Source organism: Tamandua tetradactyla, chromosome 4 (genome assembly GCF_023851605.1).
Source record: "Tamandua tetradactyla isolate mTamTet1 chromosome 4, mTamTet1.pri, whole genome shotgun sequence".
Classification (NCBI taxonomy): domain Eukaryota; kingdom Metazoa; phylum Chordata; class Mammalia; order Pilosa; family Myrmecophagidae; genus Tamandua; species Tamandua tetradactyla.
This window is the reverse complement of record NC_135330.1, coordinates 186,678,815-186,705,363: the sequence shown is the minus strand read 5'-3', so window position 1 is coordinate 186,705,363 and position 26,549 is coordinate 186,678,815. Positions and strand designations below refer to the sequence as shown.

Genomic DNA, 26,549 nt, shown 5'->3' with positions numbered 1-26,549 from the left:
CGAAAATGATTCCTCTGTTTTTAAAACAGTCACAAGAGTTACAACTCTTGTCCAAAGATGGCATTTGTCAATAAGAGTTACATAGTGTTTTCATGTGCATCTTAGATATTTTTCAATGGTAGTATGAGTAATTTCATCAGTAATTGTTACTTTATAACCTTATTATTGTTGGCTGTTTTTGTTAATTGGAATTGTTTTTTATAGCCCATATTTAAGGCTCGGAAAGGCTGTTTGAGTTACCATGACCACAAAATTGGTTAGTTAAGGATTGGGAACTAAAACATCTCAGCTTTTTATTCTTGTGCTTTTAGTAAGACTTATTTGTTAGCCACCAATACTTTGGTCTCCAGATTGAAGTAAACTACACTTAAAGTTGTATGTTAAAAATGCTTTACATCTAGGGGCATAAAAATACAAGTGTTAGATTTATTCTAATGCACAATGGAGTAGAAGCTTTGATATCCAGGTGCCAGTGGTGCTGGCTGCACCTGTTAAATCTTAGGAGGTCACTCCCCACTGTGGGCCTTTTTCATATCCAATAGGGGAATAATGATACCATTTTCCTTAATGGACTCGGCTGTCTTAAGTTGTTGTGATGCTCAAATGTAGTACATATGTAAAAGCACTTTGTAACTATATAAATGCCATTTATTACCTTATTTAAATGGCTTTTAAAAATATGAAAGCTTAAAAAATTCTCTGTGCTCTGATTGCAAGCTGGCAGTGATGAAAGATTGCTCTGTCTCATCAGATATTAGAGGAATTAAGTCTTCCCATGAGAGGAGCAGTTTTAAAAACCTACATGAGGCAGTTTAAAATTTTCTTCTTTCTTTCTTTTTTCATTTTGAACGCTCAGTTTTTATACTAAGAAAATTTACCTTGTGCCTGTACAGACTATATGAGCTAAATGTTAAATTAAAAGAAGCAAAATTAAACATTAGTATAGAGAGTTTAAGGGAGTGCTACCTCATCCTTACTGCCTTGAAATTGAACAGAATGAATAGATTTAGAAAACCATTGTCTTAAACTATAAACCTAAAATAATTTGAGTTTGGTTTTCATGGCATATGCTTTGACTAGATTAATGAAGATTCCATCAGTATTTCACCTGACTTTCTATTATAATTCAGTGTCATTTTCTACTGGTTGGGAAATAGTTGATTTAAGTTATAAGTATTTTATTAGAACCTGTTTGTTTATACCACTCTTTCCTTATTGAGTGTGCATATTTTATGAAGTACTATTGCTTTGCTACCATTTCAGCTTGTTTTGGAACACTTGCTTTTCTGACAAAATTTTCTAAGGAATAGTATTGCTAGTTCCGGCCACACTTTTAAAATCAGTTTGGGTTTTGAGATGTTAAGTATTTAAACGGTTGAGTGTGTGTATTACAAGCATAATCATTAATGTACTGCAAAGCTCTGTGTTACATTAATGTTTACATCTAAACCTCACAGAAAATCTTTTAACTCCCTACTCAGTTGCCACCAGCACAGAAGGGTTAATTCCTCTAAGAAGACTTCTCATACAAGTGGCAGTCAATCACAGCTCAGAATTTTCACTTTCTTATTTAGGGATTGTATTTCATTTTAATAGAACTTCTGGGTAATACATTCTAATATGTCTCTGACACTTCCTTTTTCTGGCTTCTTAAAGTTCTTCCTTCCCACTTCTAACTTAAGTTTTATATGTTCCTTGTTTTTCCTCATTTCTTTCTCTTATCCTTTTGTTTTCATTCTGTTTTTGTTTTTGTTTTTTAATTTTCTTTGCTCTTTTGTGTGTGTGTGTGTATGTGTGTGTGTGTATGCATGTGTGTGCTTGTACATTTTGTCAGAAGAGCACATTTTTAGACTTCTTCACCTCAGAAGTCTTTGGCACTTTGGAAGTTACTGGTTTTGTAGGGTCAAATGTTTCTTCAGAGAACCTGCAAGTTCCTTTCTTGTTAAAGAAATGCCCAAGAACAGTGAGGGATTGGTTTAGCATTTCTGGAGCTAACTTTTGTAGCATCTTTTTGTCCCTTGTCCAGGAAGAAATTAATTTCTTTCACTTCTCATCTCAGAAGTAGGTAGGCAAAGCAAAATGAAACAAGAAACCACAAAAAGATAGACAAGTAAACTTTTTCTTCTATAAGGAAAATATTTCTTTATTGATGTTGTCAATTATTGGAAATTGGTAGATCATCTTTCAGCTGAGACTTTTTAGTGTTGGTTGGTAGACGTATAAATGCATCATAAAGTCAGAGCAAAGACTTTGTGGAGCTTACGTTGCCTTTGCTTTGGAAAGGAGTCTTTAAGGCCAAAGGAGTGATAGTAGTAGCTAAATCTCTATGGCTTGAATACTTGGGTTTTGTTTTTAAATTAAAAAAAAAAAAACAGCTTTTTTTTATCAGAATGTAGTACTTTTTCTCTCTTATTATTTACTTCACTTTAACTTTTCTTTAGCTTCAGAAGGCAGACAAGATACAAATGAGGTGTGTGTATATATAATTAGTAGTAAAATAAAGTTACTGTGGTAGGAAGTAGAAAATTCCTGTCAAACTACCTGTAAATCATTTAGCTTTCTAGGCAGTATCCTGGTGAGTGGCAGATCTTCCTAAAAGTAGTAGTTCAGAAATTCTAGAGGAATTGTGAATTCTTCTTGAAGACCTTGCAGTTTAATGCTTCTTTCCCGCAGCTCATGAGTAAGGCTCCTGGGCAGGAAACAGTAAGCTTAGTGGCAGAATCTTGCTTGCTGTGCTGGAGTCCCGGGTTTGATTCCCTGAGCCTGCCCGTGCGGAAAAAAAAAAAAAGAGTAAGGCTCCTATGTATCTCTGAAATCCTAATTTCCAACTGGTAGGCTTTTAGAGTTCCTTCTAGCATCTCTTGCAAATGTTTGTCTTGTATGAGTACAGTTCATGAAGGACAATACTGGTTTTTATGAAGTAGTTTATAGTTAATAACTTAGAAAAATTCCTTCTTTTAAAATTTCTTTTCATTCAGAGTTCTCGTTTAGAGAGCTTCTTATGGGAGTAGTAAGTTAGACATCTTCATTTAATGCCATAGAGAGGTATCCAAGAAAAAGTTACCAAACTCCATTTCTTGAAAACTTTTGAATGTCATTTATCCTCTGAAATTGCCCAAATAGGCAGGAAAAGACTTGGATATAAGCCCAAGTAGTTACAAATAAGCAGCATGTTTCATTGCTCATGAAAATCAGGTGGTGCTTATTTGATTTTATCTTCATTGGCATATGCATTTAGGGATGGAATAGTACTGTTGTAGTACACTTATTAGTGATGACCTTTAATTCACTCTCTTAATCTTATGAGGGAATCAGTTGTAAAATGCGGAGATTGAATTGGGTGATCTTTTGAGTTCTGTTTCTAAAATTTTTGTGAATCCCTAAGATTCTACTTCCTTGTTAAAACCCATTGGTTAAGGATTTCATGTATTTTGTCCCTAAAATTTTTACTGTTGCAATTTTATGTTGCAATTGAATGAAGACAGGAAAACCACCATCATTTTCTTTTAAGAAGAAGTTTATAATGAAAGATTATTTTAATTTCCTTTATGAGGCAGTACCATATTTCTCATGTGACCAAATAAATGTAGCTGATCTCTGTTTCAAATTCTCTTTGAATAAAATCCTTGTTTTTAGTTTTTCCTGGAACTTTTAACACATCTTTTTATAATAGACTCACATTTTTAGAAGCTGTTGCTTTCTTTTATTTATTGATTATTTTCTAAGGTTTCTAAATTTTTGTGAATTATGATTATCATCTCAATTAGAATCCATGTTAAGGTAGCATGGAGTAATCAAAACTTTAAGAAATAAAGGTCCAAGTTGGCTCCCTTCATTAATTTGATAGGTTCAAAACACCTATGTATGAGTCTAATGTGATAGGAATTTATCAGATTATGTAGAGTACACTTTTCTTGCAAATTTTTATTGCTAATGTATTTGAGTTCATTTGTAAGATTTTTAAATGACTGAGCTTGAGTAGGAAAGAAACTGATGTGCCTGGCTGTATCTTCACGCTCTTCTGATAAATTCTCGAAGGTACCATTCTATGGCTAGAGTTAATTTCTCATGACTTTTGGATACTCCTGTCCAGTAATCTTGGGAAATAATCTGGAGTCTAATTGTAGACTTGCCATGGATTTCACATAATGGTTATCTTTTAGAGCTTCAGAAAATTTCTACTTTTCCTTGACTTCATTTTGACTGTTTCTCCCCTTTGATAATGCTGTTTGGAAACTGATTATAGTGGTATTGGTGAATACAAGAAAAAATAGAAAATTAATATATATATAATTTTGTGTGTTAATTTTCTATTTTTTTCCCCTAATTCAGTGTTTAGCTCAGATAATATAACTTGCTAGTTAAGGGCTGGCAAAGTTTAGCTTTGGAATTTTACTCAGTTTGATCAGTATTGCAATCAGAAAATTCACAAGAACTTCTCACCTTGTGTCAAACGTGACTTGTTTTATTTTTAAATAAAAAAAAATTTAAACGTGTTTTTTTCTGAACTTGCTGTTAGAGATGGGTCATCCTGCTGAAAGCTTAATTACCTCCAAAGCCACATATTTTAACAGCATGGCTCATCACAAATAGTAATGTTCAAAGACTAGTTTATTAAGGTGTCTTTCAGTTACAGAGTTCTGTTTTGCACAGGGTGAGAATCTCTTAGGAAATTTTCTGATTGCTTTATATTTTTATTTTTATTTTTTTTAAAGCTGTGTTATTTTTTAGTTCTTCATGCTTTGGAAGTAACAGTTGAAGAGAGGTGAGGAAAGTTTGTGAAAATTGTGATCGGTGATTAGCTGCCACCTGCCTGAGGTGTCTTCTGAGAGGAACTAACCTCTTTGTGGTCCTAGAGCAAGGTCACTGGATTAAAAAAAGAACAGGTAATCATCTTATTCCTTGTCTGAAAAGTTCTGTTTTAAAATTAATAAATGCAAAATGTTCCAGGTAATATGAACTACTGTTTAAAGAGCTTTATATTTTCTCCTCAGAAACTAGTAAAGTGGACTATGTCCTTTTTCAAGCTGCCACAGCCATAATGGAAGCAGTCGTACGAGAGTGGATTCTCTTGGAAAAAGGTAGCATCGAGTCACTGCGAACATTCCTTTTAACCTATGTCTTACAAAGGCCTAAGTAAGTACATGGAGGAGGCAATGCTAAAATACTTCTTCTGTGTTTGCATATCTATCCATCTTTGTTTTGTTTTCATTTTCTTTATTTTTAAATGATAGGCATTCATCATTAAACTTTGTATGGGGCTCATATTTTAAAAACTAGCATACGTGTAATTGTAGGCTGTTTTGATACTTTAAACTTACAGTATTACCTTTTTTGCTTCAAAAGGATTGTGCCAGATGTTAGGGTATTTTGTTGTTGTAGTTGAGTTCTGAAGATTTTGGTTATAAATAAAAGTTATTTTGGACACAGTCTAAAATCCTTTATACTTGTTCTTCTTTTGGTGTTTGGTGGGGGTCTTTATTTCTTTTAACATGTTTTGAATTTAGAATGGTAAGTATTATAAGACAGGGAAAATATCAAGTACCATTAGCAGACCTAATGCTACATACATATGTACATAGAAATGTGCATAGAAAAGGTTCTAGAGGAGTAAGCACCATATTTTTCAACATTTTTCTTTGGATAGGTTATCAGGTTTGAAGAATGGAATGAGTGTAAATTTTTTTTTTTACATGTACACATCTGTATTATTTAAACATTTTGCAAGATTGTATGCATTTATTTCTTGTGTATGATTTAATGAATAATGTGTTCTAGAGATGTGTGTGTGTGTGTGTGTGTGTGTGTGTGTGTGAGGTTGGGGGGTTTTTTTTTTTTTCCAGTTTTAATAAAATAAGGGAGAATTGCCCTTTTTTGGTTTTGTTTTTTGTGTTTTTTTGGGGGGGGCGTACCTGGTCGGGGAATCAAACCTGGGTCTCCCACATGGAAGGCGAGCATTCTAGCATTGAATCACCCGTGCACCTACTGGATTTACTTATTTATTTAAAATTTTTTTTCCTTTGGTGAGGCTATTTGGGTGTGGTACTAGCTTGCCCTTTTGTTATTTCCAGTTGACCATATTTGTTAGGCCTATCAGGACTATTTTCCTTCAAGCCCTTTCTTTTGAAAGGTAAGTAGAAGCAGAAGTCTTAACAAGTGTTTTGTTGCATTGTTTTATTTTTTATATGTGCTGTATCTTACATCAAAAAATTTCTCATAGGTGGCAGTCATGGAAAAGATAAATATTTTGTTGAATTTTACTAAAAATTAGATATCCTTTGATCTTTTCAAAGTATTTTAAAAATCATTTTGATAACATATTTAGGAGAAATTGTTAAACCTACATATATATGTGTATATATATATAAAAGAAAAGAAAAACTTAAAGGCATCCATATTTCTAAGAATTTAGATGTGGGAAGAATTTTTAATATTTTGGCCCCTACACATAAAACATTATTTTCTGAAGAATAGTGTATTTATGTGATTTTGGGAAAATGACTTGAAAAATATCTCTTCAATATTCTATTTTCTTACCTGTAAAATAGGTACTTGGTACCCACCTCATGTGGTTGGTGTAAAGATTCCATGAGACAATCAGTTCTGAGCCAGTGCCTGGTGGATAGTAAGCTCTAGCTGCTGTTGCTGCTGTCATCATCTAGAGTAGTTTTCCTTAAAGAGTCAAGGTCACCAGGGAACTTTATATCAAACTAGACATACTCTATATTACCTTGGAGCTTCTTATTAATCATACCCCCAACCCCTATTCCCAGATTCTAGAGAGCTTGATAGATTTAAGTATGTGACACATTTGGATTATGCGTGAGAGTGTATGGTCTTTTGTATTATCCAAAACAATACTGCTCTTAAATAATTGTGATTAGTTTAGAAGCTGTTTTAGACTTAATTGTAGGGTTCCATATTGAAATAGTTCATTTATATGTTTGCCCCCAAACTCTTATGTTGAAAAAATTAACAACTTTCAGGAAAAATGCAAGAATAATACAATGAACACCCATATGTCCTTTTCCTACAGGAGGCACAGTTAACATTTTGTTAACATTTGATTTCTCTCTGGCATGTCTATATACCCTTCCCCCCAACCTATTTGAAAGTACATGAAAACACATGATACTTCATCCCTCAGTACTTTAGCATATTTCTTCTAAGAGCATAATCTCTATATTATTTATATAATTGCAATATTTATATTATCTAACATCCATATTCTCATTTTCCCAGTTGTCTGAATAATGTTGTTTATGGTCTTTTCCTCTCTTTTATAGGTTATTTGATTCAGGATTTAACCAAAGATTATACATTGCATTTAGTTGTCATCGTCTCTTTTAGTCTCTTTTAATCTAGAACAGTTCTGCTTTATTTGTCTTACATATACAGGTGTTGTTCTACAATATGGATTAGAGTGAAGTTAAATATTTTTTGGCATAGTATGTAGGTAGACTGCTACACAGGTAGTGTAGACTAGAATAGAATACACAATACTATTTAAATGTGTATTTCCCATTATATGCATAGAGTTTTTTCTTTCCTATTCTAGTTTTTTCCTTCTTTGTGAAGTAAAATTGACACAATGAAATGCATGGTATACTTTTTCCTTTAAGAGGCAGTGGTAGTGTAGTGGTTAAGAAACCCTGAATCCCATGTCTACCATTTTCTAACTCTGACCGTGGGCAAATTAAAGTTTTGTGCATCAATTTGTAGTTATTAAATCGAGTGAATTATAGTATTTAACTTGAAAGATTGTTGTGAACGTTGAATATGTTAACTTTTTATAAAGTAAGTTTATATAAAGTATATCATAAGCGCTCAGTAAATGTTAGTTATTATGTAATTTATAATCTTTGCAAATAAGAATGTTTAACACTAGCTTTATGTACATTTCTAGTAGTAGTACTTTTGCTTTATGTATTTTCTCATAGTAGTATACTAGAAACTCCTCTGATCCCCACAGCGGGTGTTAAATTTCCCTTTGATCAATTAATATTTTTGCCCATAGTAGGATATCAGCATTTATTTGCTTAAGGAGTACAGGGTGCATCGTTCAAGTCTATGATTTGAAGTGTTTTTTAGTTCAGTCTTGACTTGAGAAGACATGCTCGTTCATTGTCTAATAAAATGTTTAAGTGTCAGGCAGTGTGCTTTGCCATGAGGAAATGGTGGTGAGCTTAGTGTGGGCAGTCTGTTTGGGAAGTCACAGTTACACACGTAGTAAGAGATGAATGTATCTCCTGTGAGGAAGCTGAAGGCCCATGTTAGGTGTGCCCTGCTAATCCTAGAAGAGTGTTCAGGGAATGATTTCTGGAGAAAGTACCGTCAGAATCCTGGCAGAGGGAATAGAAGTTGAGAGACCTAGAAGTGCAAGTACATGGTGCCAGGAATGGGAAGAAGTCTGAAAATTATCCACATTGAGCGTATATGGAAGAGATGAGGTCAGAGAGGAAACAGGCAACTGGTCACGAAGGACCTTTGAAGTGATCATATAGTATATGACCAAACTGGGACCCTTTTGAGAATGAAGGAGAGTACTATTGATGATTATATTAGGAGAGCAGGTAAATTGTGAGTATTTTCCTGACTGTCTCAGTAAAACAGGAATGAGCCTCATTACTTCTAAACCATATTAAGGAGTTTGGGTTTTAGCCCAAGGATACCTGGCTGTTGTCACCATGTTGCCACCTAGAGGCGGTATTATAAAGTTCAGGGTTAAGAAAAGTTTGTGAAAACACAGTTGTCTCTGTGCCCATGTAGTTGAATGGGCTTTATAGAATACCTCAAATTGGGATCATTGCTTTTGCAATGAAAAACGTTTGTTGGAATTTGTTTTCATCACGTCGTATCTTATATAGCTAGATGTTGTGTTTTACATGGAGAGAAGTGGGATTTAGGATTACTACTGGGTGAAGATGGATATTAGATCAGAATTTATCCCCAGATCAGTGGAATCTTAATCTGGCTCTTGGTGGTTTTACCCCTAAATATTTAACAAGGAACTGACTTAATAGCTATTGAACACTGTCTAAAGTTGCTAATACTTCTGTAATGCTTAATATTTAAAGGCACTGTTCTAGAAAAATTTATTTCTTAAAACAACCCCATTACAATTATTATTCCCATTTTATGGTTGAGAAGACTGAGGCACAGGGTGTTTACTATCTTGTCAAGATCATACTGCCAACAAATGATGGAGCCTGGGTTTGAACCCAGGTGTTCTGGCTTTGGAATCCATACATAATCAGTAGGCCATACAACCCTCAAATATGAGTGGTGGTATAAGTAGCTTCATGCATAGTAGGAAACTTGGGAGTATTTTTTTTTTTCAATTAGATTTAGGTAAATGTTTTCACAATAATTTTTATGTTTTACAGCCTCCAAAAGTATGTTCGGGAACAGATTCTATTAGCAGTAGCAGTAATTGTAAAACGAGGATCATTAGATAAATCAATTGACTGCAAAAGCATTTTTCATGAAGTCAGCCAGTTGATAAGTAGTGGCAATCCCACTGTGGTAAGTGCGTAAACTATTTGTATTTATAAATTCTAAAAATTTTATTTTTCATTACACAGATAGCATTATAGGACTGTTAATGGATATCTACATAAAATAAAAAGTGACCACTCCCATTAATCAAACAATTTTCATCTGTGCTGGTTTTCTTCTACTTCTTTCTTTTATGTGTACATAATATAAATATAATGTTCTCTGCCTTTCTGTTTGATTCTTTCAATGTTTTCCCATGTTGCCATAATGTTCATAAGAATCATTTAATGGTTGTAAATTATGTTATTATGGCATATATTCTTAACCTATTTCCTTCTATTGAACATTTCCCCCCCATTTTTAATAAACTTTTGACAACTACTGATGATTATAGAAATGTTTGAATGAAATAAAATACTTGAAATAATAAGAACCATTAGGTATTGTTTATACCAGTAGATCAAGTACACCATGGCTTCCAGATGCTACTACAGACTGAAAACTTTTGAAAACGATTGTTCTCGACTGAATTGCTTTCGGCAGCATGACTGTTTTCCACTTGCAGCCTTTCAGAGAAAGTCATGCACAGAAAGTGGCTGTACTTGTCAAGCGGGAGGAGCTTGAGTTGGTGTAGTGCTCAGCTGTAATCCTTGGCTAGAACTATTGACTTTAATCACCTGAATGATATTTAAACCATTAGAACTGGGATTGGTAATGGCTGGCTAATTCTGAGTCTCAGTATTAATCATATGAAAGACATCTAGGTGAGACTATACAAGTTACAACTCTATGAATTCTTAACATCTGCAGTGAATGTAATTTTGGTAATATATTTGATGCTTTGAGGTTAGGGTGTAGAAATATCTATTGGGAGAGCCATGTGCTTTCTCCCATGCTCTCCACAGTGCCTTGGGCCTCTTAGTCCTCCTTGCCTCTTCCTGTATGTAGCCATCTGTACCCTTACCTCATTGCTCCAGCCTTTTTCTCTGCTCTGCCTGAGACCCCAGGGAGCCAAACTAAATGAATATATGAGCATGCTTGTTAGTATTTTGGAACATACTATCCTATTTTTTGTTTTTCCTTTGGAATTCACCAGTGGTCATGTGTCTCTTCTATTTTCCCTTATCACATTTATTGAGGAATAATTTCCATACAATTTACCACATCTATTTAAATGTGTATGTTGATAAGTTGTGACAGTTACATATGCTGGTGAAACTGTGAAGCATATAGAACATTTCTATCTATATCTTAATTTTTAATTGTGTGGATATTAAATTGTTTGATGCCATTTTTGTGGCAAATTTCATCTAGAGCAGTGCTGTCCAGTAGAATTGTCTGCATTAATGGAAGTGTTCTATCTGCATTTTCTAGTTCATAGCCACTAGTCAGATGTGGCTTTTGAGTACTTGAGATATGGTTAATATGATTAAGGAATTGAATTTTTAATTTTTAAAATTTTATTTAATCTTAGTTAATTAAACATTTTCAAGTTAATTTAAAGGGAAATAGCCACACATAACTAGTGGCAACTGTATGAAACAGTGTAGTTGTAGAGACTTTGATAATTTAAAGGTCTAAATTTATGCCTGTTTTGCTTAATCTTAATATTATGAAATTTGTTAGTGCATAGTTAATGCAAGTTTGAATCATGTTTTCTGAGCCACTGTGGCTTTATTTTGACTAGCAAGGAGATCCCTTGAAAATGATCCCTTTAAAATTCTTTTTAAAATTTTCAAGGCGAAAATTATTGGGAAGCTCCTTTTTACTTATGTTAGTCTTTACAGGTCTCCATTTCTGATGAAGCATTTGCCCTTGAGGTGCTGATGCTGCAGTCTTCACTAATTGTTTAGCAATAACCCTGTTTGTGTGGATTTTTATTAGCATTTGTTTCCTAACTGATGGCTACTATGCACAGACCTTACTGGTGGCACTCACTGATGGTCAAGGGGGAAAAAAAAATGGTCTGAATAACTAGCCAAAACCAGCAAGAAAAATATTTGGAAATAAGGCTGCTGCTTGGAAATATTACCCTGGTTTCTACTTCTCTGATTCAGATTTTTCCCTATATTTTAGGTTTTGCTTAAGGACATCTTGTTTCATTTTGATAATCTGAATTAAAGGAGTTCAGCTTATTATGATTGACCAGACTTTAAACTTTAGGAACTTTACCAGTAGCTTTGGAATCAGTATGCTTATGACTAATGCTTTTCCCTTATTAGTTTGGTGTTCATTCCAACTGGGATTTTGGTATTAAGGTAGAGTTTCTATAGCCTGTTCTTCAGCCTCCACAGCTAATTGGCACCAGGATGTTGCAGTGAAAGGATCAAGAGTTCTCTTTCCTCTATGAGGAATGAACACATACACAGGAATTGGGTTCTCTTGTTCCTTTCCTTTTGTGTAATTTGACCCAGGACAAAAAGTAGTCCCACTGCAAACTGGCGATTGTATTTTTTTGAGCCGCTGACATAACTGATGCTCTGAGAATGACTGGAACAGATGTAGCTGTTTGGTCGGAGAAGATTTTGTTCTATTCACACTGCATATGTTTTTTTTGTTTGTTTTTTTTTTTTGCATGGGCAGGCACTGGGAATCGAACACACTGCATATACTTTTGAGAATAGTGGATAAATTTAATATCTTCATGGAATTTTCCTAATCAGAAACTTTTTTTAAAGTTGAATTTCTAATAGCAGGTCTAAGAACTTCTATAGTAGTAGTAGTAGGACATCAACAGTGGGAAGTAGAATTTAATTTCAAGATTGTAGGATACATTTATTTATTTTTAGGGCGAATTTATTTTGATGACCACACTGAAAATTTTAAACCATGAAGTATTCTATACATTTGTATGGCAAGTTAAATTCATACTGTGTGGTCAACCATATTTATTCTTGTCCAGCAGCTTGAAACTAGCTCACTTGGCAGGTCTAAAAAAAAAATGAGGCTACAGAACAGTAAAACATTTTTTTAATAAATCTTCCTCTTTCTTTATCTTCTTCTCAGACTGTTAAGAATTTGTGGGAGTGATTCAAGAATTTACTTAAGATTTTCTTAGTCTCAGAGACATGAATAACAGTGGAAGAGAGGTTTAAACTTCGGTAAGAAAGTAGAATGATAGAGTGATCAGAACACCAATGTAATGTTAACTAGAAACTTATTCTGTAAAGATGATTTTAAGAGAAAAATCTCTAAAAGAAGAGGTAATTAGCTATGGTTTTCTTTAGATGAAAGGATTGACCTCATGAACTATTGTTAAATAAGTAAGTTTTCCCTCACGCATCTTCTAGAATGATACTTCATCACCCTGCCTTGGCTGGAAACTGTTAGTCTGACTTTCCCCTCTTTCTTTCCAAGAGTATTGATTTTTGATGGTCTGTTTGTGATTTTGATATGCATGTTTATGTAGGTTTGGGGCAGTATGGCATAACAGAACACTAGTTATCTGTGCCCAGCCATTTACTTTTCTAACTACCTTGAACAAATTATTTAACTTCTCTTTAATTGACTAATTTGTACAATGTGTGATGATATCCATTTCAGGGCTGCTCTAAGGATGAAAGGACATATTAAGTGCATATAATAAGCATTCAGTAAGTGTTTGTCTTATCTTCCTAGTGGTCTCCTCACCCTTATTGAATAATATTTTAAGATTTGAAAATCAGAAGAAGGTATTTATGCTATTATCCATGAGTGAAAACTGATTGTTTATGTATTTTAAAAAATAGTAACCAACATTAGCTACCTTTTAAATTGCTTTAAGAAGTCTCTAGAGATAGTTTAATGGAAAAATCATATCTACTTCATAAAATATTTTCCTAAGGAAATTATATTTTTAACCATAATGCAATTTTCCATCTAATATGATGTATTATTCTTAACATATTTATGCTTATATAGCTATTAAATATTTTATTTCACACCCCTCTTCTTGGACAGTCTCTTTTTCTTCCACGCTTATGAAAGACCCACTTCATCTCAGTTTGCACCATTGTTACCCTCTCAATACTTGTTTGAAAAGTAAAGGAAAACTTTTCCTTTATTTTAAGCCAAAATTTAAGCTAAATGCTTAGTTTGCGTTTGCTTATTTCCTTTGAAAGCTGTAGGCATATGTTAAATCACTTTTAAGTCTGTTTAATTCAGCATTTAAGCCTCCTTTCTTCCTCTTTGCTATGCTAGAGAGAAGTGGGTGAGAAATTCACTTGTCTGCCGCAGCACTGCCCCTGGATGTGTTAGCTAATTTAATCTCTCTTATCACAAGTCTCATTGATGTTTGCTTAGAAGAGCAGCTGAAAGTCTGCTTTATGTATGGCAACCTTTCATAAAGTTTATTCTCGGTAATATAAGAGCCAGGCTATTATAAGAGACAATCCTCTCTCTGAACAAGGGTATTTTATTTTGTCAGCTGGAGTTAGTGTTTGAGTATCTTGTGCTATGACAGTGAGCTGGTGAGTTAGGCAAGCTGTATCTGAAGGGTGTTTTTTCACTAGCTTGAAATTAATAGCTTTTACTAGACATGAGAATGCTGCTGTTGAACTTTCAATGTGAAGATAAGCTACTTAATTCATTAGCCATGAATTAATTTGTGAATTTTCATTACCTCAATGAAAGAAGACATGTTAAACTCTTTATAGTCCTAAAACCTCATTGCATTGTCTTCTAGTTGTTTTGCCTATTTAAATTTTCTCTTAGACTTTATAAACAGCTAAAATATAGGGAAAACGTGTATTTCTTTTCCACTTCTGTTGTGTTAACACAGTGTTGATCATAGAAGTAAACAGTGATTTGTTAATACAAGAGACATTTACTGAGCATCTACTGTATTGTTTTGGTGATGCTTTGATTATGGCTCTGTTTTAAGAGATAATTTATTTGATAATTTCAGTTTGGTGGAATATAGATAATAATCAAGAACTAGGACCGAAAAAGACTCTTGGCCAGAATAGTTGGTGCTGGTCATCTTTTATTATAATGGTAAAGATTGCTACTTTACCTTATCTTACCACAACCTGCTATATTTACCTAATTTGAGCTTTAGAACAATCATGTAAATTAAGCAGGCCAGAGAGGAGTAAGCCCAATTCACATATGAGAAAAAGGAGGCCAAAGTAAAGAGATTTGCCCACAGTTAGTTGAAGTGGTAAAGATTGGATTATTAAAACCTATATTTTTCTGACTCCTTGATCTAAGCAGTAAAATGCATGTATTTCACTCCCCTAGCAGCAGCTGCAGTATGTTTTTGTTTTATTTATTTAATATACAGTTTTAATAAATGTTGTGATTTGGTTTCTAACTTGCTACAAATGAAAATGATCAATTTAGGACTACCTGTTAATTTAACTATCGCAGGTAGAATAGTAGATTCCAATGAAATAGTAGATTCCAACCATGAATAGTAGATTCCAATGAAAGGTGATTAAGAAAAGCTATGAAGCAGACATAAATAAAAAATTATTGGGGTCTGGCACCCCTTTGTCGAAGAGTATAAAGCTCTTTATAAAGTTTTAGTAGCTTCCAGGTAGTCACTTTATTAAAATAACTATCATATAGTAATTGCCTCAGAAATAATCCCTTTAGAAAAATTTATGTGAAGTTTCGTTTAAAATTTTTGCTTGCTGTATTTGGAAAATTAACAGGTATTAACTTAATTCTTTCTGATTTTGGATAAATGGGGAGTTGCTATGTTAACCTCTTATAAGTCTTTAAGATTTGTAGTAATGTTATTTGTACTAGTCAGCTCTGTTAACTTTGGTATGACTGTCTTACTATTGCTTGCTTACTAATCATTTAGCTAATCAGCTTTGATCTGATTTCATCGAAATTCACCACTCTTAAGTTATTTACCACAGCATTTTTCTCTGACCTCTTAAGTATCAGAGCCACTGTCTCTAAAACATATAATATCTAGTCTTGACCATGACTAAGAGCAGAGAGGGAGCACTTTAAGGTCTATTCAGTAGAAGGGTAGTTAAGAGATACACACTTAGAGGACCATTCAGACCTCAAAGTGTGAAGTAAGCAAATGGGAAACTCCAACATGAATAAAAAAAGACAATCTTTTGTAGACGGATTTCATGCTTGTTTTTTTTCCCCCTTCCTTTCTTTTTCTCTGTCCTAGAAAGGAGCTGTCATCTTTATCCTTAGAGGATTTCACTTTTAGTTTGCTTTCCTAGCTTTCTCCATTACAATATGATGTATCTACCCTGAGAGAATGTCATTTTAAAGGGATTTAATGGATAAATACTGAAAATAAGTAAACATATTTGGAAATGTCGTAGATACTTTGTGATATATTTAATTACTTTAGAAATAGGAATATTTTGTTGATATGTACAGGAGTATCTTAATTGCTGTCTCAGTGTATAGTCAGTGCTGTTAAAGAACACCATTCTCCAGGAATTTCTATTAATTTGGAACCTTTGAAGCATACCAGTATGGTATAGTTAACGTTCATGTTGCTAATTTCATATCCTTACAGGGTTTTAGATCCAAGGAGAAGTGAAACTATTTGCTGTCTTATAATGATGAAAATATCTTACTGAATTTTAATTATTTGAAAGCTGGTCATTTTAGGTAGGGTTTAAACCACGATATCTGATTTTAAGTAATACCTGTACATGTTACATAATTTATTTTTATGTATTTCTTAAGGCTGTAAGTGGTAAATTTGAAAAGGAGACTGCCCCCCCCCCTTTTTTTTTGGCATGGCAGACAGGAGCTCTGCCACAGAGCCACTGTGGCCCGCCCCCATTTTTAAAAATTTCTCTTTTCATTTCCCAGATATAAAGTGGAAAAAATAGAATATAAAACCATATATATGGTTTGATAGCAATGATATAATAATACTATATAGCTTTACATTAAAAAATTTGGAAAATATAAAGATATTACAATATTGATTCCTGGATGGTGGGATTATAAACAGTTTTTTCTTTGTGCTTTTCTATATTTTCTAGTTATTCTAAGGCAGAGATGTGTTATTTCTGTGGGAAAAAAACCAAAAGATCTTATATTACAGGAACTAAGTCTATAATATTATGCATTTTACTGTTCTTAATTCTCTTCTATTAAGAATGTAATTTCTTTTATGGGTGAATTTTGATTCATTTAGTTCACAGTTTGCTGTTTTGACGAGATGTCTTTATTGCTACAACTTAAAAGCAACCATTTTCATAAATTATATTGTACCAAGAGCTCCTTGTTTATCTGATAAATTTGTAGTTAAAGGAGACTTTTAAAAATTCTTCCTTTTATTTCTCACCAATGACTCCTTTTCCTGAGCAGTAAGAACCTCACAATGTCTCTCACCTTTTCATCGCTCAGTTCCTTTCCTTCAGTTATTTTTTCATACATGTAAGCACATGCATGTAACTTTAGGAAATGTTTAGTTCATATAAATTAAAGATTTGCTGTGAGTACATGTTGTTTTAATCATTAATTAGAGTGGTATTAATGAAATTTTGAGTATTGTCATAATGAAAAATAAACCATTTTGTAATGAATGTAGTTTGGCACTAAAAATCGGTTTGTGGCAAGTTGTAAATTACTTGCGGAAAATTATTATAGATAATTTATTTGTAAAAATGATAACAGACTCAAAGATTTATAAATATTATGGAATAGAAAAACTTGTTTTAAGAATCGTAGGATTTTGAAACTGGGCACAATCTTAGAAAGTATCTTGTTCAGTCCTTGTGAATTAATTTTTTCTTTTGAATTTCATTAATTTGGATTTAATACCTACCTTCCCTACCAAAGCCTAGTTTACATTTTAAACTTTTCATAGTTGGTCACTATGTAATTTAAAATATACTTCTTAAGTTTTGATTGCTGAAATTTTTATATTAATCACTGTTTTAGAAGAAAGCTATTTTTTATTTTTTACTTTTTTTTATTGTATAATATAACATATATAGAAAGCAAAGAAAGGAAAAAGCAATAGTTTTCAAAGCACTCTTCAACAGGCAGTCACAGTACATATCCCAGAGTTTGTCATGGGCTACCATACCATCATCTCAGATTTTTCCTTCTTGCTGCTCCAAGGTATAGGAGGCTAGAAGGAATAATTTTTTTTATCCTCACAATCGACTTTTTTTTTCTTTTTTGGTAAAAATAACATATTCAAAAAAGTAATAAATTTTAAAGCACAGCACAACAATTACTTGTAGAACAGATTTCAGGGTTTGGTATGGGTTACAATTCCACAATTTTAGGTTTTTACTTCTAGCTGCTCTAAGATACTGGAGGCTAAAAGAAATATCAATTTAATGATTCAACAATCATATTCATTTGTTAAACCCTTCTCTGTGTAACTCCACTATCACCTTTGATCTTGGAAGAAAGCTATTTTTAAGCTACAGTTTTGTTAACCAGAAATATGAAAGATTGTATTCGATGAGTTTGTAAAATCCCTCTTAACTCTGAAATGTACTGAGTACATAGTAAACTGTTTTCCATATAAAAGCCTTTAGTGGTAAACTGCTTTCTACATAAAAAGTTTTAGTGTCTGGTTTTTCAGACCAGATTTCTTATTCTCTGTGTGTTTGGGACGATGCAAAGTCACAGTTAACCTTTCTTGATGGTTTGGGGAGTAGGAGCATTTTTACATTAGAACAAGTTACATTTTGAAATAAAATTGTAAAAGTGTTTTTCATTTTTTCCTTAAGTTAAACAAGTTATTTCAGAATATTTTTTATCTTTGTACAGTTTTGGGCTATCCACTCCAGATTTCCCGGGGAATTTGCATTTACTCTTCTTCCTTGTTTGGGCTTCTTGGGGTCAAAGAGTGTGAGAAACTGCTCTAATGTATGTGGTAGTGCAATGTCATGCGTATTTTAGTTGTGATTAATAAGAGACAAGTAGGAATTTAATTTTTTTTTACAGTTTTTAAAGAAAAATTTCAAACATATGCAAAAATAGTACAGTAGTCACCCATGTAACCACCACTCAGCCTCAACAACTATCAACTGATGCTAATCTTTAGGAATTTAATTTTTTTGTATATTTGCTAAGATTTGCCAAGACAAGCATCTGTAAGGTCAAGGTATTGACATCAGAAGCATTACTGAACAAAGATGCTGCAGTTGGTGGGTGGATATGACTGTGTTCAGCTGTTGTGTAAGCTTGCATAAATAGTATCATCTTGACTTTAATCTTTCGGTTGTTCAGAGGTAGTGTGCATATTTCTGTTTAACCCCTGGAATCATGCCAAAATAATTTGTATCCTCTCCATCCTTGGCACCTTGATTCTAAATAGTCTATGAATAAAATCAGTGAATTGAAATTAGGAACCTGTTGAATACAGCATTCAAAAAGAAAATGATTTTTGATCTGAAAATCTACTGGGTGCAACTTCCTTTTGGAGACGAGACTGTAAAATCTGCCTTACTTTTCATCAAATGGAAATTTGTTTGCATACATCAGAACAGAGTCAAATGGACCTGGATTCAAATGTCAGCTGATTTTAGGCAAAGTACCTAATCTTTCTGGGTTGCTGTTTTTTTTGTTTTGTCTTTTTGTATCTGTATGGCAGGGGTCACAATTCATTCTTTTTCCATGTGAGTATCTCATTATTGCAGCACCATTTGTGGAATTTTTGTTGGTTTTTTCTTTCTTTACTAGTTTGTTTGTTTTTAGGGAAGTGCGTGGGCCAGGAATCGAATCCTGGTCTCCCGCACGGCAGGCTGGAATTCTACCGTTGAATTACCCTTCTCTGAGTTGCCATTTTTTCAAATTTAAAATGGGGATTTGGATTTTCATGTGAATTAAGTGAAATAATCCATTCAGCACTCATTATTTTAAAATAGCCTTTGACCTGCACAATTAAGTTGGAGGAGTATGTTCTGAGTTCAAGTCTTAGATGAATTTCTTTTAACTGTGAGGTTGAGGAAGTACTATTAAAATTTACCAGACAATTTTAAAAGGAGAGCGAATCTTTATTTTGTCACATCAGATTTTCTGACTGGTATTTAATAAATCTAAAGATATAATGAAAGATTTAAAGAGAGAATGAAAGTGGTGTTTGTGCACTTATATTGTATTGAAACAAGCATTGTAAGAACAATGCCTCACAATTATTTCTTATCAAATGATTGCAGCAAACTCTGGCCTGTTCTATCCTAACTGCATTATTGAGTGAATTTTCAAGTTCAAGTAAAACTAGCAACATTGGACTGAGTATGGAATTCCATGGTAACTGTAAAAGAATTTTTCAGGTATTGGCATTTTTTGTTTTTGTGTTTTAGTTATGAAATTATTTACTTTTTACTCAGTCTGCTTCCAGTGGGGTAAAAACTATGTAGTTGAATGAGAGTCTATACTTGAGAATTTGTTTTGTGACTTCATAGGATATATGGTAGAGTGATAGATTTGGGGAACATACTTGACAATTTTAAATTACTTGTTTAATCCTAGTCTTTAGTCAAAACAAAAAGGAAATACCACTGTAAAGACCCTTAGTTTATTTCCTATTGATTTTAAATATAACTATTTCAATTGGTGGGACTCTGCTGGATTTAAAAATAGGCTTGGCAGAATGCCAGAGAGAGCCATGTATTTAAAATGCTATTTTGCAGATGGTGTGGGCTCTTTGTCTCCCATGTATTGTTTGGCTCGGGAGTAAAGTTATGTGAAGGCATTGGTTTAAATCCTGGGGCTCTGAAATATAGCAACTGACTCCTCCAGCTTTGTGGTAGTTGTCAGAGATGTGCTTCTCTATAGGAGCAGCATTTAAGTTATGGTAAACGTGTTCTGATCGACATCACTTGAAAATACACTAACATGTAAATTATGCGAACTGTTGAAAATGGAAAACAGTCTTAAGGAAATAGTTTTTTCCATTGGAAATTTTAAGGTTTTTGTCTGTTTTGTTTTATGGTGCTAAAAGGAAATATGTTTTGAAGAAGTTTTTTGTACTAAAATATTTGTGACTTATTTGCTATAGGAAGAAGACCTTCGTCAAATCTTCATGCTAACTGTCGAAGTTCTGCAGGAGTTCAGCAGGCGGGAAAACCTAAATGCTCAAATGTCTTCGGTATTTCAGCGTTACCTTGCACTAGCTAATCAAGTCTTGAGTTGGAACTTTCTTCCTCCCAATTATATCCTTTTAACAACTGAATAGTGTTTTTGTGGCAGTTCTCACAGATGACTTAATTACTGCTAAAAATAATTTATCTCTGCAGTTTGTAAAATATATCATTGAAAGAAAATGAGTGGCTTATTACAAGTGAAATTTAATTTTTCATATTTTATAATATCACAGTTCAGTGGGCTGTGTAGAAGATTTAAAATTTCATGTACTACTTTGTAGAATAGGATTAAATAGAAGGATAACAGGCTATTGTTAGCTAAAGAACAGCGTTATTCCTTTGGAAGAAGAAGGAGAAAGGCACGAAAGACATTTTTACCAGGAAGCTGAATGATTTCCCCCCCTCTTAGCTTGGGTTTGCTTGATTGACTTGGTTTTGCTTGATTGACTTTTCTTAAGGCTAGTGTGGCATGCTCTCGTGAAAATTTGATCTTTATAGATGGAAATATTCTTGAAGTATAGATAATGAGATAGTAATATGTTTATTCATCCAAAATCTTTTCCAGTATAAAAAAAGGTGAAAATTTTATTTTTTGGCAAGTACTTAGTAGTAGTACAAAAGTTCAAATGATTTTATTATATAGAGACATATTTCTGCTTAAAGTCTGAGCTGACCTTAGGTGAATTGCTTAACCTCAGTCCTAACTTTTCCAAGAGTAAAATTGGGGGTATGGAGTGTTGTGTGAGTTAAATGAACATGTAAAACACTTAAGACTAGCTACTGTTTATTAGACTCTTAATAATTGCCTTTGATAAAGAACACACATATAGCTATCTGTGTTACACATTTCTTTCTTGGTCTGTGTAGTGTACAAAATTTAATTTAACCTGTTCCAGATGTCTTTAATGAGTTCTTTTAGGATGGGGCTGGGGGAAGTGGCGAGAAAAAGGAAGATGATATGCAAACAGGAGATAGATAGATATTCAGCCATATTAGAGATTTAGGACGATAGTCATCTGTATTCCTTCATCTCCAAGAGTCATTACATTCACATACATAGATTAGCAAATTATTTGTGGCTGGTAAAATTATGGGATTTAAGAGGTTGAAGTGTGTGTGTGGTATAATATTCTTTTTCCCTTGATTTTCAAGCTAATATATTCACATGGTAGAAAATGAAGAATAAAGGTTGTACATAGAAAAGTGGATCTTCAAACCCTGGAGTGACTTATTACAGGCAGTCAGGGTGCACTGCTGCTTTGTGGGAAAGGAGCTTACACTTTCTTATTTTATTTCTGTTCTCTAGTCATCTTCAATCTATTAATTCTCACTGGTTGTTAAGAGGTCCACATTTTCTTAGGTTTGCTGTTTTTAAATTTCCCCTTCAAGTGTTGCAATATTATTTTTGCTCCTGTTTTTATTAGTAAGAAAAAGATGTTGAGAAACTTTGAGACAGATTTAAAAAGTGTCAGGCCATATGGAGCTAGCAAAACATTAATTATATATGTAGAGAAAAATCAACAGAAGTTGCACTGCATATATTGTAGCCAATTTTAAAGTGTCTGTTTAGGGAGAAATGTGGTTGACTGAAAAGTGAATATTTCTTAGAGGAAACAGTTCTCTGAGTTTGGAAACAAAGTTTGTTTAAAGATATACAACATACATGAAATGTTTTATGGAGTATTTTGATAAAGCTTTGGAAAACCTGTCATCTTAAAATGATAAGTATTACTACAGTATTGCCAAAAGAGATAAATCCTTGTTTTGGTCTTGCTTTCAGACTTGCGGGTACCCCACTTTATGGCTGACTCTTGAAGTCTCACGTAATATCATACTTTGGATGTTTGTAGAGTAGCCATTTGTTGGCTAACTGAGCTGCAGTTAAGTGTTCCTTCCTTTAAGTGGATTAGCTTTAAGAATATTGCATTGGGATTAAACTAGGTTACATATCAGTGCTACTTTAGAGAAATTAGTTTCAGGAATCTATTTTTGACGTAATTTCTAGTTTTGATAATTAGCCGAGGAGCTACCATTCCATCAGTAGGAAAATAATTCTATAATTCTACTTGGAAGAGTGTCTAATGGTCAGATTTAACTTGTTTAAAATGTGTTGTTGATGGCCTTTTTTTTTTTTTAATGGTTTACTTTTTAGGATAGATGAAAAGCAAGTAGACCTTATAAAATGTATTAATGTATTTTGTCTAAAATATATATTTTTGATCACTTAGAATATTATGTTAAACAGGGCTGTGTTAAATTTATGATTACCAATACCTATTCATATATTTTTGTAATTTTTAATCTTGATATAATTTCAACTGTACAGAAATATTTGCAAGAGTAGTTCAAAGAACACCCCATGCCCTTTACCAGTTGTTCACATTTTGTCTTATTTATTATTCTCTCTCTCATCTATCTGTCCATCTATATGTATGTATGTGTGTTTGTATGTGTATGTATATATGTATTTATTTAAACATATTTTTCCCCTGAACCATTTGAGAGTAGTTGCAGACATCATACCTATTAACCCCTGAAAACTTTACTGTGTATTTTCCCAAGATCAAGAATTTTGATAATTGCAATTATTGAAATGACAAAATTTTTAACTTTGGTACAATTTTATCTAATTTACAATCCATATCCAAATTTTGTAGAATCATATTTGAAGACTGTATAAATATCCTGCTCCTCCTAAAAGTTTAACCCATTAGGTTTACCATCCTTCTGTGTTTGTATTTGTTGGCATTCTACTATAAGGAGTCTTCCCTACTTTCTCATTTATTTATTTTTCCATTTATATCAGTAAGGATTTAGGGATTCTTAGTAAACTGAATGGATTATAATCCATTTGTGTCATTTATTTTAATACTCAAATTGTTACAGACTTGGCTAGCTGACTTCTGTGACTTTTGACTTGTCCCATTTTTCTTAATTTTTAATTGAAACAACTTAGGTTTCCATTTTTAAGAATAAATGATGTATTTTAGTTCCATGTACAGTCTGTTCCCATTATTTAAAAATTCTCTTTTAAATGATTTAGAAATAAAAGAACCAAGTTCTGTTAAAATTTCTGCATAGAAGCCCTTATCTGTGCCTAGGATCAAAGTAGTTTTCCTTACAATTATAATAGGCTTTTTTTTTTTTTGGTTTTTTTATTAAATAATATAACATACATATACAAAGCAAAGAAATAAAAAAGCAAAAGTTTTCAAAACACTCTTTAACAAGTAGTTACAGAACAGACCCCAGAGTTTGTCATGGGCTACCATACCATCATCTCAGATTTTTCCTTTTAGCTGCTCCAAAACATTGGAGGCTAGAAGAAATAAATATTTTGTATCATTACAATATACTTTTTTTTTCTTTTTTGTGAAAAATAGCATATATACAAAAAAAAGCAGTAAATTTCAAAGCACAGCAACAATTAGTAGAACAGATTCAGAGTTTGGTGTGGGTTGCAATTCCACAATTTTAAGTTTTTGCTTCTAGCTGTTCTAAGATACTGGAGACTAAAAGGAATATCAACATAATGATTCAGCATCATACTTGATTGTTAACTTCTATGTGTAACTCCACCATCACCTTTGGTCTTTCTCCCACTGTTTAGGGGAATTTGGGCCATGCCCATTCTGACATGTTGGAAGGGACTGTCAATAAATATGAGGTAGGGACATGGAACTAGCTGATGTTCTGGAGAGGCTAGCCCCTCTGCATTTCAGGACTTATCTGGTTTAGGGGGTTGTAGGTTTCTGAAAAGTTACCCTAGTGCATGGAACCTTTGTAGAATTTTATATATTACCCTCGGTATTCTTTAGAATTGGAATGGTTTTGGTTGGAATTTGGCACATTATGATGGGTAGGTAGCAAGTCTAATTGTACACTAATTATACAATGAAGCTTGTATAAGAGTAACCTCCAGAGTAGCCTCTTGACTCTATTTGAACTCTCTCAGCCACTGGTACCTTGTTTGTTATACTTTAATAGGCTATTTTTTATAATAGCTTCATTAAGATATAATTTACATACCATGCAATTCACTCATTTAAAGTGTACAATTCAATGGAAGTCTTTTCTTCCAGCATCTCTTTCTTGATTAGTGTCCCCGCCACCATCTGCCTCTCCATTTTTACTGAGTATGGTACCAGTTAAGAGGAAAGTAGACCTACAAAGTGATTAATCATTGCGTGACGTAACATGTATTATTCCTTCCAGGGATATTTCTACTTTACAAGGAAAGTATCCAAAGAAATAAGTAAGCTGGGTCTTTTGAGAGGAAGGGATATTTTGGGTATTTTGAAAGCTGTCCCCTTAGACTTGGATCATGGTTGGTTATGCTGAATTTACATATATAACATGGGGTAAGGTGTTGAATTTGGTAATTCTTTTATCTCTTCTGGCTTCTTCCCTCCCCTATAGATGGTAGGGCCTTCGGGCGCATAAGAGAAGTCGATGAACTGTTTTTCTGATGTTAAATTGCAAATGGTTGGGGAGGAGAGAAGGCAGAGGCCATAGAACTTGTTTGCTGCTGCCTGAGCAGTGATATTCGATCTGATTTTCTCTTACCAAATGCACAGATTTTTCTCTTATTGCCTTGGATACTTTAAATCAGTACAAGAGCAAGGAGAAATGGATTAAATATTAGGAACCCCTCCCCCCCCAGTAAGGAATGTTGCTTCCACTTTTTAACTCTGAATTGCTTAGTTATACACTTCTTTGGCCAAATGTATTCCTAAGTATTTTATTCTTTTTGATGTTATTTTCAATGAAATGTTTTTAAAGTGCATTTTAAGATTGTTGATTGCTAGGATATAGAATACAAGTTATTTTTGTGTGTTGCTCTTGTATCCTGTATCCTTTCTGAATTTGTTTCTTAGTTCTAATAGTTTTTAAAGTGGATTTTAAAGATTCTTCTATATACATGATCATGTCATCAGCAAGCTATTATTTTTTCTAAGGTTTATTACTTGTAGATTCTATATGTGTAAAGTGTGATTTCTGGGGATGGTACAAAATCCCCAGCTCCTGGGACTTGATACATGTTAAAATCACTCCCTACTTAAAAGTGGCTGAAGCTGAGAAATGTTACGTTATATATATGTTACCACAATAAAAATTTTCAAGAAGAAGAATAATCACCCCTAATCCAGTGAGATAACTCCCCTGGCCTTTGTACTCTGTACACATTCTCCTGGAAAAACATTAACATGAAATTCAGCCTGCTGCTCATTCTGCTTTACGTCACTACTGCCCAAAGACAGTGTCCTCGTCTCATGATCCTTTGTAATTCTACCATTCCCATAATGTTCTGACCCTACTCTAACATAGTCCTCATACCCTTTTCCTAGATGGTTGTGTGTGTCCTTTCCAAACTCACTCCCTTATGTCTTTAAACCTCTTCTTGAGGCCATTTTTCCCACCAGCTTGTCTTAACTGATATCTGATTCTCCTCAAAATAATTGAACATTCAGCTGGAAATTCACTCTATTCTACTAAACATATTATTGGCTTCTGTAAGAATCCTCTTTTTGCTTCCGTTACACTGGAAGAGGAAGTATCAATCTGTTTGCTCAGGCTAGTCTCTCTACCTGTGCTTTGGATCCTATCCCTCAAACTTTCTCAGTAATCTAACACTCTCAGTGATCCCTTCTCGTGTGTTCTACTCTCTCTGAAATTGCTCTTTCCCATCAGCTTTCACTCAGCTTAAATCTTGTCCATTGAAAAAATAGTCCTTTGGTTTAACATTCCCCTTCAGCTCCTTTCCCCCGAAACACTCTTTTCCCTTGACTTATATGTCAGCACTTTTATTTGGTAAGTAAGGGAAAAGATCATTCTTTTACTACTTTGGCTGTCCTTTCTCCACATTTAAAAAAAATTAATCCTCCACTTCCAGAGTACAAAATCATATAATTTCTCAAGGTGTATCTTAGATTCTTTGGTATTCTCTTCTAGGCAGTTTTGCCATGGCCACCTCTTCAATCATTCCTTTCCTTTGAATTCCAGACCAATATATACAGATCCCTA

At 33.5% G+C, this 26,549-nt stretch overlaps 2 protein-coding genes across 5 annotated transcripts in view; one reads left to right on the top strand and one right to left on the bottom strand.

The window, feature by feature from the left end:
- The window catches only part of LOC143681628 (uncharacterized), a 102,245-nt gene that overhangs the window by 11,468 nt on the left and 64,228 nt on the right, over positions 1–26,549 (bottom strand). The gene's annotated exons all lie outside the window — the stretch shown is intronic.
- Positions 1–26,549, top strand: part of XPO4 (exportin 4) — a 154,504-nt gene that overhangs the window by 66,695 nt on the left and 61,260 nt on the right. For 2 of the 4 annotated variants that reach the window (XM_077158813.1, XM_077158810.1), the window contains exons 3-6: positions 4,995–5,136; positions 9,387–9,525; positions 19,596–19,712; positions 20,441–20,594. In XM_077158813.1, coding sequence (XP_077014928.1) covers positions 4,995–5,136; positions 9,387–9,525; positions 19,596–19,712; positions 20,441–20,594 — 552 coding nt within the window. Of the gene's footprint in view, positions 1–4,715; positions 4,887–4,994; positions 5,137–9,386; positions 9,526–19,595; positions 19,713–20,440; positions 20,595–26,549 lie in introns of all 4 variants that reach the window. The other 2 variants (XM_077158811.1, XM_077158812.1) reach the window with 2 other exon arrangements.